Genomic DNA, 12,228 nt, shown 5'->3' with positions numbered 1-12,228 from the left:
TTTGGGACCTTATAAGTGTTTAGCCATGCAACAGTTGCATAACTAAATACTTATAAGGTCCCAAAAGCGAGACCTATTGGCTATGCGAAAGTGAAAGTAATCGCGGTAAAGAGCGGCGCGCGCGCCCGCGCACATGCACTGTAGCTCTAGGCTGGCCTGGTAGCACTTTTTGGAGCCCTCTCAATAAGTCTCACCAGACCAGCGCATGCGCTGGGTCAGGCGAGACCTAAAACAAGCATTGGCCACGTGGCCGTAAAAGTAACGGCCGCCGTGAAAGCGAAAATTGTGATCGCGATCACAGCGAAAGTGATCGCGAACGCGAGGACAAGACGCGCTGTGTGTCAAGCACACGAGTGGTGCGCGCGCAGCAGTGATTGGCGGCTGCGCGCATGCACGCTCGCGTGAACGCAAGCGCTAGGCCAGCGAGGTCTGGTAGGTAGCACTTTGGAAACCCGTATACTAAATGTTGAGCAACAGCGCATGCGCTGTTCTAAGCTCGACCTAAAAAGGTTAAATGTAGCTATAGTAGACCTACACTAAACGTTTGGGTAAATGTTGTTGAGTCAATGCCTGTTTTGATTTCCAGGACAGGAACACTAGATTCCATAAAGGCCTGTATGCAAACTACTTTCACCTTGAAGCAATCTGCAAGACTCAGCAGCACTGGTGACCAATGTACAATTTCATGGCACATTTATATCACCCCTCAGTTTAAAAGTGTTTTAAGGCAACACAAAACCTTTGGAAGCAGAGTTACCCCCCCCCCCCCATTTTTTTAAAATCATGCAATAAAATTAAAATATTTCCTATCTCACTGAATTGCAACAGTGTGTTGCAAAAAGCAGTATTATTTCAAATACAAATCCGCAGAATGTTAAGCAAGCTGTCAAACACTATGTATTGTTTCTTTTGGAGGCCCTGTAAAGTTTACACCACCATAGGTTCGCAGATTGCTTCGTATCATGGGAAAGTGCTCTAAAAAAGGGAGTATTTTACAACAAATCCAGATCAACCGGAGTGGTGTAATAAACATTTAGTTTGGGCATTAAAAGGCGTAGCTCTGCACTGTGAATCCTCCATGATCTGCTTGAGTCGGCCACGGTGGAGCTACCAAACGGGCTGCAGCGCCTTCATTCATTTCAGGTATACCTCTATGGGAAACGCTCGCCTACAGAACACTAGTCGACAACAAGTCATGGCATAGAATTTAGCTATAACCTTTTTCTAAGAGGCATATGGCCAGGTTTTACTGACTGGTTACTGCAGTAGCTGCAGTGCTTTGTTGGTGGGTGGACTTCATCCCCTTGGAGGGTAACGGCTCGTGGGTGATTAATAAATTATACAACACTGACCTATAACGGAGTCTTCAAGTTTCTATCTTTCATTCCCTGGGTTCCCATTCCTTGTGGAATCCTGCCACGGGGACTGACCGGCACTGGAAGGATGACTAACCCCTCCAACTTAGGGAGAAGCCAGGGTTCGGGGGCCCTCTCTATCGTGGACTATTTGACTCTCGAAAACAAGCCTCGCGTGGGGCAGACAGGTGCAGCATCACTCTGCTCCCAAGCACGAAAATGACAGTTGCGAATGGGCAAACGGAGCAGGTGAGTGGACTTAGGACCTTCCTGCCCGCTCATAAAACATTTCTCTTTTATATAAAAAATACATTTATCTTACCAATTAATGCACTGTACAAAGCGTGCAAAGGAGGGTTTCAACCCATGAGGAGAAAGGGCTCCTTTTCCACAACACATCTTATTGCTTCCATAATACACCAATAAACGTAAGATGTACCAGTGCCTCTGAAAGTACCTAGATAGCAATCGTTAAAATCATTAAAAGCACCCTCACTCCATGTCACCTTGGCTCTCTGACGTCATAGCTCCATAGGCTTTACTGCAAGAGGTCAGATGCACGCCTCCACATAAGGAACAGGCTCGGACTGCTGTGGAAACAAATGACCTGTGGAGTTCACTGCAGATGTCGGATAGACACATCACGTCTAAAACTTGAGGCTTTTTCCAATCAAGTGCAAACCCTTAGGGTGTGCAGGGGCTGTATCCAGGCCCCACTGGCACCGGATGGAGATTACATATTACACTGCAGTCACAAGGTGAAGATTGGCAGCCCATTCAAATCATGCCACCTCACGTCTGCCGTGCATGCCCTTGAGCGGCAGGCAGGCCTCCCTCCGGATGCTTTCCCTGCATTCGATGCATTGCACGGTGGCTCTCTGATCAGAGCGGAGCCACAGAGAGGCCTGCCAAGGTGTGCTCTGGGATTGTAGAAGAGTGGAATATTTGCGCACACACTAACCTTTTCCTTGAAAACTGCATTAACTGAAAACCAGAAAGAGTGATATTCTTCATCGCCTTGACTGTCCCACCCCACAATATTTCCATGTGAACCCAAAACTGCATGAGACATAGGAAAACCTAGCATGTCCCTGGTACGTTGTTTGTGCAAAATGTCATGTTTCGTGCTGTCCATCTATGGCAGCGACCCTGTGGACGGAGGCCCTGTGAGGACATCCCGGCTCCTGTCCCTGTTGCATATGCTCAAGTCGTCGCTGGCTTGCATTGATGAGTGCTCGCGTCCGAGATTCACACTTATTCGGCATCCAACAAAGAAACAAACGATTCCTCAGACAGTGGTGCTGATGGGCCGGAGCACCGAGGTCAGACGGTTTGAGGATAGCTCCCTGTCCTACTGAATACCCTCTAGCGCCTCTCCCCAGTCCTTATCACAGCGTCCTCTGGAAAGGTGTCCGATAAGGCGTTATTGCTTTACAAACTGCAGCACAACTGCTGCCCCAAAATGGCAGCTCTGAGCGGAACCTTTGGTGGCACACCGAGGGGCACGTAGGGAGAGGAAGTGCCTCCTGCGGCCAGTGTGCAATGTCCACGTCCTTCCACGAGCCTTACCACACATCTTAAGAGGCTAACACAGAAGCGCGAGAGACAGACTTGACCGCACATGGGGAAAGGGCCATGGTACAGACTGCAGAGGACAGGGCGAGAAGCAGGCTGAAAACATCCTGATGCGGCCGAAGAGCAGGTCCTCCGGCGAGAGAGCAATGCTACATTATCAATGACACAATCGATTTCAGAGCTTTAGTTACAACAAAAAGAAGGCTTTCGGGTCTGGATGCGGCTTGGTTTCCTTCTTTTCTATTTCTGATGCAGTCTCTCCTGAAAGTGCTCTCCACAATGCAGCATTTCCCCCCAAAAAAATTAAAAAAGTAAAAATAAAAAAATTACAGACACCAATTGCATCAGCAGGTAGTTTTCTGAAGTAGACGCAGCCCGGCCTGGATGGTCATGTCCCTCCCTGCCAGGGCTGAGTGGCATCATGCAGGCCCGTTCAGGGTGGTTTCAGGGCACTGAGTTGCTTCTTCTTTGCTGCAAAGAAAAATATTAAGAAATAAAATAAAACTTTGTAGGGGATGGAAACAACATTTACTAGTAATAGTAGCTCTTTTAACAATAGCTCTCCTGTGACAGCCCCACTCCTCAGATTCACATAGGGTAATTAGTCGTAGTAGTATAGTACTTTATTCGATAAAAAATTTCATCATAAAAGTATAATTACAATACAATAAAATAAAGTCACAAACCCACCAACCTACATATACATACATCATCAAATATGCACATATCCAATTAAATAAAATGTACATAAATCCACTAACAAATATCATTGATTCTTTCTACCAAGCCCTTTGACCATTAGATTGGGAAGTGGAGGACTTGGTTCTCCTCATGCGTGTCAACCAAGCACTACCAAGAAATTTTGCTACTCCGCACACCATGGCCAAGGAGTTCGTGTCGGTACAAAGGACCCGCAGGGCCATTTTATGACATCTTAGACCCAACCCTTTACATAGAGGTTTTAACCATATCCTCCTGGCCACCCTATAGGCGGGGCAGGCAAAGAAAAAGTGCGCCAGGGACTCAGTAGGGGCAGCACATCCCGGGCAAGCCTTCGATATACCACTTTGGTTATTCCACCCAGAAGTGAAATCATTCACTGGAAGGATCCCAAACCTAACTTTTAAGTAAAGAGATCTATCCAGGGTTTCTCTATAAAATCGAGGAACGGTTCAAGTCTCCTGGACCATTTGAACTCCAGGAACCGCTCAGTGAGGAAACCCCCTGCGCCTCTACGTATGGCCTCCATCTGAACCCAATCCCAGTACAGCTTCTTAACCCCTTCAGTGCCCCGCCCTTTCCCCCTCCTGTGCCGGGCGTTACATTAGCGGGCGGGGTCCATGACGAGATAGTCTCGTCATGGGCACAGCGCAACCGTGCTCCATGACGAGACTATCTCGTCATGGGCATAGAAGAGGTTAATGACTAGCTTGGGTGGAGGAGTTTGGCTCTCCCAGGATTCACTCAAGCCCAATTGCACAACCAACTTCCTCAGATTGCTCAGCCACTTAATTTTGTTTCCTGTGTTAAGCAAAATGAGCTCATCTAAAGCGGCTGCGTAATTTTTAAGTTCCCCAGTCCTTGTCAGTCGAACCCAAAAAAGTAATGGGCGGAGGCGGACCATATCTTTAAGAGAGCGCCTACCCATGTCAAGGTGTAGTGGGATTAAAGGAGTAGAAGCAGGTAGAGCCACCAGGTTTCTCAAGAACTTATTTTCAGATGTGATTAGCTCCGGTATACTCTCAAACCCCCATAGTTCAGAACCATATAAGGCAGATGGTAATACTTGACCCTCGTATATTGCGAGGGCTGGTGCCACAGGTTTGCTCATTGACTCCCGCTGTTCTCTCAGGACCAACCCTGAGACTCTTTTGAAGTTTAGTGACATTTTGGCCAAGTGGTCTTTCCAGCTCATCCGACTATTTACCCTAACTCCCAAATAATCAAAGGAGTCTACCATCTCCAATGACTCGCCGTTAAGCGAGAAGTTGTTCCTAAATCTTTTGGAGGGAGAAAGGGCCATGAGCTTTGTTTTAGAGGTATTGATGGTAAGACCTCTATCGGTACAAAACACACTAAAGCGGTGCAAGAGCTTTTGGAGGCCTGCCGGGGATTTGGAGATCAAAATGGTATCGTCCGCAAAGAGTAGGGTAGGTGACTTTTCCCCTGCCAGGGAGGGCGCGTCTGCTGGTTCCTCTCTCAGGTGGTCCACCACACCATTCACAAAGAGAGAAAACAGAGTTGGAGCCATAACACATCCCTGGCGAACTCCCCTCCTCACGGGTACCCTCTCTGTCAGTTGTCCCTGGGTGCCCTATCTGATCCTCGCATAATTCCCCTCATGGAGCTTCACAATAAAGTCCAGGAGTGATCCTGGGAAGCCCATCTTCTCTAGAATCTCCCAGAGCCTTGCACGAGGGACCAAGTCGAACGCCATCCTGAGATCTATGAAAGCCAGATAGAGACTACCTTTATTGATAGTCACAGACTTCCAATAGATCGCAAAGAAGCGGAAGACCTGGTCCATCGTGCCCACCTTTCGACGAAAGCCGGCTTGAAAGTGAGAAAGGACATGCTCTTCTTCCAACCAAACACCCACCCGCAAGATAATGACCCTGCCAACCACTTTCTGGATCACGTCAATCAGACTGATCGGTCTGTAATTGGCAGGGTCATCTCTGGCACCCTTTTTGAACACGGTCATCACCTCAGCTCCCTTCCACGAATCAGGCACTGGGTGACCCTTGGTGATCAAATTCATTATTAGGGCAATAAGTTTGGCCCAGACTCCAGGTTCTTCCAGGAGGAGGTCCCCTGGAATTCCGTCAGGGCCAGCAGCCTTCATCGGGGTCAGGTGTTGAATGGCCAATACTACCTCAGAAGCCAAAAATGGCTCTTCAAGCGACGGTAAGGGGGGGCCCTACTAACTGGTTCGGGGAGAGAAAGGCATATCGCGTCCGGACCACCATACAAGGCAGAAAAATGGGAATACCATTGTTGACTAGTTATGTGGTTAACTAATGGTGGCTTAATACGCTGCCTGGCCTTATTAATCAATTTCCAAAACAGCGATGCATTCTTCCTGATGGATGCACCTTTAAGATCCTGCCAGTGTTGTTCCTCCCACTCTCTTTTAGCCCGTACCATTTCCTTCGCATACTCCTTCCTAGCTACTCTAACTAAAGGTTGATTCTTTTTGCGCAAGGCAGCAGATAACTCCTTCCTTTTTGCCTTGCACTGGATGGAGTACCAAGGATTACTGGTTTTGGGCAAATTATTTTTCAACCTGCCACTTTTACCCTTGGGTAAGAAGCATTTACCTACTTCCTCGATGGCATTTTTATAAGCCAGGGCAAAAAGCGGCTCCTGGCATTACCTAATTCTGGATCAAGTCCCTTCAATTCTTCAGTCAGCTCTTCTATGTGCGCCCTAATCCTTGCTAACTTATCAGACTGTAAATGGACCTTGTCCCATTTCAACCTACGGTTGCCATTATGAGGGACCACCTCATTTGTTAACCTCACGGGGGCACTCCTCAAGCCTCTATTTAAGTTACCCCACCTTATCTTCAACCATAGGGGGTTATGGTCACTATCCTGCGAAGGAACCACCTCTATATCAATTAGATCCCGCCACAATGTGACATCCAGTAAAATGTAATCGATTCTGGACGGGCCGTTAAGCCTATTAAAGGTCATTGCTCCATCTCGGTCAGAAAGTGACCTGCCATTTAGAGCTCCAAGATTGTATTCCACAGTAAGGGCATTGATCTGTAATGCCTTAGATGACCACTTTTTGATCGGGGCTAGTGACAAGGCAGGAATGGACCACTAGCGTCCTCGTCCTCTATACCCAAGGGGTCATCCCCACTAAGGGGTTCAAATGTGCAATTAAAATCCCCACCCACTAGTATTTTGGAAGTCGGGGGGCAGTTAGCTAGCACCTGTTCTAAAATTAAAAAAGTACTTGAGATTTTATCTCCCGGGGTCCCTCTTAAATAGATGTTGAATAGGTCAATCCTGCTGTCCTTCTTATGGCCTGCAAACGAAAGGTGTTGGATGTCACTACTTGCTGATTCATAGGTAGTAACATCCCAATTTAATTCTATTTTGACCCAGATATGTAAACCACCTGCAGGTCTGCCCTTCCCACAGCTATAAGCAGGCTGCCAAAAGGTTGCATAGCCAGATTTATGGACTGGTGACAGGCTCCACGTTTCTTGGAACATACATATGTCAAACTTTTCAATAAAGTTGTTCCAATCTGGAAGGGCCATCTTTTTTTGCAAACCGGCCACATTCCACGAAATCAAGTGGATAACCTCTGTGTCTTTAGTAGGTCTGTCAGGGCTAGCCCCCTTGTTACCACCCAGCTCACAAGGGATGGGATCAATGGTGGCTTCAAGTCGATTTAATACATTGGAAGAATTACAACCTTCACCTCTACACCCCAAAGATGGTGAGAAGATGTTAGATGGAGACCTACAAATTACAAAACTATTGGGTGGCGGTGTAGCCTCATTCCCAATATCGGAACCAGTGGCCTCTCCAAGACCCTCAGGATTACTACCCTCTTGACTAACGGCACCTAAACTACCCCGTGTACCCAACATGGACTGTAAACTTCAATCGCAGTCGTCCATGCCAGAAAACACATCAAACCTATTCCATGTCTCTAAGGGAGTGAAGGGTCTCATATGATCCATTTTCCAGTTAGTAATTCTATTGAAACTAGGGGGAACAATGTTCCATTCCTGAGGATCATGTAATGACTGGCTAGTAATGGGTACTAAGGGAAAGTTTGTATAGGGTAAAGCCTGTTCACTAGTGTAGGATAGAGGGAACACCTGGGATCTAGGATAAAAATATGTCAAAGCACGGGGGCTAATGCGGTTGTAGCCATTCCCCGAAGGCCAGTTCAGTATGTGATCAACTGCGCCTGGGTCTCTAAAATTGATCACCACTATATCTCCCTCGATGTCTTTGCGTCTGCCCCCAAGCCAAGAGAGACGCCTAACATGCAATATCTCACCGTTAATGTTCTTATTGATTGGTCTGTGTATACTTAGCCAGTGCATGATTTTATTTTTCAACTGACTAAAACCTTCCCTCTTATTGTCAACCAATGTGGGTACGCCCGTCAGAACAACCACCAAGGGCACAGCTTCTGGGGGTAATTCAACCTGTGGCCCTTGATTCGCCGTATCCCCATTATGGCTGGTAGTCCCCCTCTCTACCCAGTTGTTCCCTATGGGTGCCGTAAGGTTCCACCCAAAGGGTCTCTAACAGGTTTAGCCGCCCAATTTTTTGCATTCGTAGGAGGCACTAACCTAGGTTGGTTAAATACTGTCTGATTAGATGACTGATGTGGCTTTACTAGATTGGAGGATGTCTTCGGATACATTGATGGTAGGCAGAGTAATAAGGGGGGTGCGAGGGACAGCCGTATGCTTCTGGGCTGTAACCGAATCAACCTTACAACTTAATACGGACTCAATATCCGACAGCCTTTGCTCCACCCTCTTCAAACTCTCAATAATGGGGAAAATGAGGGAACTGATCAAATCTCCCAATTTGGCTTGTAAGGCTGGGGAGGGCGCTGCCAACAGCAGCGGTTCAACAGAAATAGAGGAGGCCACGGGACTGTTCACAATTATTTCGGGACCTACAGAAGAGGATAAAGGAAACCAAATTAGACAAGTTTCCTGAAACAACCCCTAACCCCGAAACGTTTCTATCAGTAGACTTTGTGTACTTCCCAAAATTAGAATGGCTAATCTTAGGTTTAACCCTGCCCGCCCCCTCCTTGCGTCTTATTTTACTTGGGGGTGGGCCATGAACCTTACCCACTTCTGGATTCTTGGGCTTCTTCCTAGTCGTTTTGCCGCGGCTAGGGTACTGTATACTAGGGTCAACAGGTACTTTAATAGAACTGTGAGGAGGAGTGTCACTTGGGACCAGTACAGTCGGGGTGAGACTTATGGAGGGGGGATCCCTCGACACGGGAGGTGCATTCTCCTGAATAAGCAAATCGTCATTACAGCTAGCACTACCTCCCACACGGGAGGGGGCCTGGGCAGTGGATTCTTGGGAAGCCCTGAGTTTTAAATTTTCAACCGAGCGGCGACGCTCAGTCCGACGCTCGGCCAATAGGATTTCCCGGTCGTCAACCGACTGAACCCTCTTAAAATAATTATCCAGGAAGCTGTTTACCAAACCCCCCGTTTTTACCACACTAACCATATCTGGACTCTGTGCCATAGCCACGCTGATATCCCAGAGAGCGAATGGAGGACCATGCGGTAAGACGGGATAAATGGATGGGCCCTGCCCGGCCTCACTTGGCCTCTGAGGGCCTAAGAGGGCCCGCCCTTTGCCCGGGATTCGCCGCGGACTGCGCCCCGCTCGCGTCCCGCTAACGCATTAGAGGGCTGTCAAATATAACAATCAGGGGGAGGGGTCGGGAAGAGGCACCAGCTGCAGGCAATGATGGGAGAGGCACAAGGCCCGCTGGTCCTCGCAGTCCCGCGAGTACAATAAAGATAAAATGAAGACTCGTCCCTCTAGCTCCTCACAGCAGACTCCTCCGGCCAATTCGCAATGTTCCAGGCAAGGTCAACACACTGTCCAGCCTCCGAGCGGCACCCCATAGGGTAATTCCCGGACACAAATCTGGACCAGGGCAACAGTTTTTTAAACCAATAAAAAAATAATGAGAAACACATTTATGGTACCTTATGAAGCCCAAGCTTTCGAATAGGTAATTAATAAATCTGGGCAAAGTTTCAGAGTCGGTGGACTACTGTTACAGTCGAGACTTTAAGCAAGCTGGACTACGGAAACACCCTCTATGCCGGGAACAACAAAAAACTCACCAGAAGGCTGCAGACCATTCAGAGCTCGACAGGAGGAATCACTCTCAGCCTTCCACACCACACTCACATCACACTGAAGGAGCTTCACAGTCTTCCCACACACAAACGAGCGCAATCAAACTCCTCACCCACACTTTCAAAGCACTACATAACCCTGGCCTAGCATACCTCAACAATCGCATCTGCTGTCACAAACCTTCCAGACACCTCCACTCCTCCTAACTCCTACTTGCACACATCCTACGGATACATAAAAACAGATCTGGGCAGTCAAACCTGTTCCTACATCACTCCTAAAGAGTAGAACAACCTGCTGTTCAGAGGAGCAACTAGAGGCAAATTTCGGGGGTGGGGGGGTTTTGGGGAATTAACTTTTTTCGTTGGGGGGAGGTATGGGGGGGGCTAATTCTTCCAGAAATAGGCAGGCAGAGTGAAGATGCAGGGGCTCTAAGAAGGGGGTGAAAAACAACAAAGCCTCATTGACATGCAAATGGTCTTTTAAAGACCTGTGAAGTACTCGGGTGCGGCTGTGTGCGTACCCGGGAAGCTGTATCGGCCTGGGCTGCCATACACGATGGGGGGGTGGAAGAGGGGGGGGGCTGAAGCCCTTTGAGCCCAATGGGCGTTGCGCGCCTGCTGCTGTTACATACAATTGCCTCCTCCTTACTTCTTGAATTCTGTAAGAAACTGAAGATCAGGCTCTTCGAGTAGTCCCTCTGGGCCTGAGGTTTGGCTAGACTCACACCTGCTCAACGCCAGGATACCCTCACAAGTGATAGTGTACTCTATAAATATGAACAATAAAACATCCCTCTCCAGCATGTAGACCTGCAGAGAATCAGAGGCTTAGAACACTGTAGCAGTATAGAACCAACAGTAAAAGTGGTTATTTAAAAGATTATTTTTCGAAAACCTTTTGAGGGAGATGTGTTTGACCATCTCGAATATTAGAGTCTAAACAGCAGTGCTTGAAGAACGTGTGAAATGATTTCAACATTGCAGTCTACATGTTTAAGAATTGCTGCCTTGTATAGCAAGATTTAGAGAAACATGAAAAATAAAATTGTTAGTCATTCTGCTAATATAATTAAGCCTTATAGTCAGCTACCAATGGCTATAATTAAACAATAGTATCCATTGGAGTGGGCCCTCCAAGGTAGTTATTGACAGAAATGGAGTCTAAGGGCTCAAGGTAAAGCAGAGAGTCCTACTCGGCCCTGGAAAAAAAAATAGATATATATCTATATCTCCTGGGAGTGCTCCTCCCTTTGATAATACTACAATTGTTTATCATGCCAATACAATTTAAGGTAAAGCTTACAAAACTGTATGATTTATTGTGTGTTTTTCTTGTACGGTAGGTTGAAGTTTACAAGAAGCATACCTACTCGACTCTCTGGCTGATTAGGCTCACCATTTTTGTTCCACTGAAATGCCTAATCGTGAATACCTGTATGTGAAGGCACAAAAAGGACAATGTAGAATGGAGCCTGCAGATTTTAGTTTAAATTAAAATTATTTGCTGTTGGTTGTATACTAATTTTAGGAATTGTGGTAATCCTAAAATGATTTTAATCAGTCAAAAAAGCTGATCTCCTGCTGGGATTGGATGAACAGTGTTTTGTTTTTCTCATAGAAATTAGACAGCGCATCAGACGCTGAAACAAGAGCACATGTTCTATAAATCCACAAATATGTGCCATGTGAGAATAAAGTCTGACGAACTGACAGCAGCAGTCTATCAGATGATTCCACAGTGTTCCAATCCACCTTCACCACAAAGTTCTAATGAACAGCTAGAGTGCTAAAATTCTATATACAGGACAAATGTGAGGCACATGTGAAGTGTGATGTGTGATGTTGCTGGAATCAGAGCTATAGAACTAAAATAATGTCCTACAGAAGAGACTGCTGTAAATTGACAAAATGAGGGGTTTAATTTTGACATAGGAATTATGGTTAGTACTCAAGAGAGCTAAAATAGGGACACATTCTCTACACATTTTCAAATATCTTCCTCAACCATTTCAGAAAAAAAGTCTGACGTGATGGGTGAAACATGACCATCAGTAGCCTGTCAGCTGGCTTCCTACTGTTCTACTGTAGCTTCACCACAGAGCTCTAATGAAAAACTTGAGTGCTATTGAAGACAAAAGTGAGGCTCGCTTTGAATGTCATTTTGTTGGAATAGGAGCTGTTGTATTTAAAGTGTTTCCTGTGGAACAGGCTGAAGTAAACCATCACTGAGGTGTTAATTCAGATATGAAACCAGCGGTTTAAAATAGCAGCAAGGGGAAGTATGGGTTTTTAGTCATTTGAGGCATAAGGTATCTTTCAAAGGGTTGAATATAGTTAAAGAGATCTTTAGTCAAATTCAGCATCCTCTTTCTCCATGTCTTTACTCAGGCTACCCAACGTCTGTCA

At 46.7% G+C, this 12,228-nt stretch overlaps 1 protein-coding gene across 5 annotated transcripts in view; it reads right to left on the bottom strand.

The window, feature by feature from the left end:
• Positions 1–12,228, bottom strand: part of PPP6R2 (protein phosphatase 6 regulatory subunit 2) — a 913,508-nt gene that overhangs the window by 60,999 nt on the left and 840,281 nt on the right. Inside the window, exon 24 of one of the 5 annotated variants that reach the window (XM_085653735.1) lies at positions 545–3,401. The exons of 3 other annotated variants lie outside the window; for them this stretch is intronic. In XM_085653735.1, the coding sequence (XP_085509861.1) occupies positions 3,350–3,401 (52 nt within the window). In that variant the 3' untranslated portion in view covers positions 545–3,349. Of the gene's footprint in view, positions 1–544; positions 3,402–12,228 lie in introns of those variants that run through there. One more of the 5 variants, XM_085653734.1, reaches the window with a different exon arrangement.

This window comes from Triturus cristatus, chromosome 4_1 (genome assembly GCF_964204655.1).
Source record: "Triturus cristatus chromosome 4_1, aTriCri1.1, whole genome shotgun sequence".
In the NCBI taxonomy this organism is placed as follows: Eukaryota; Metazoa; Chordata; class Amphibia; order Caudata; family Salamandridae; genus Triturus; species Triturus cristatus.
Note: the sequence above shows the minus strand (reverse complement) of the source record. Positions and strands in the feature narration are given on the sequence as shown.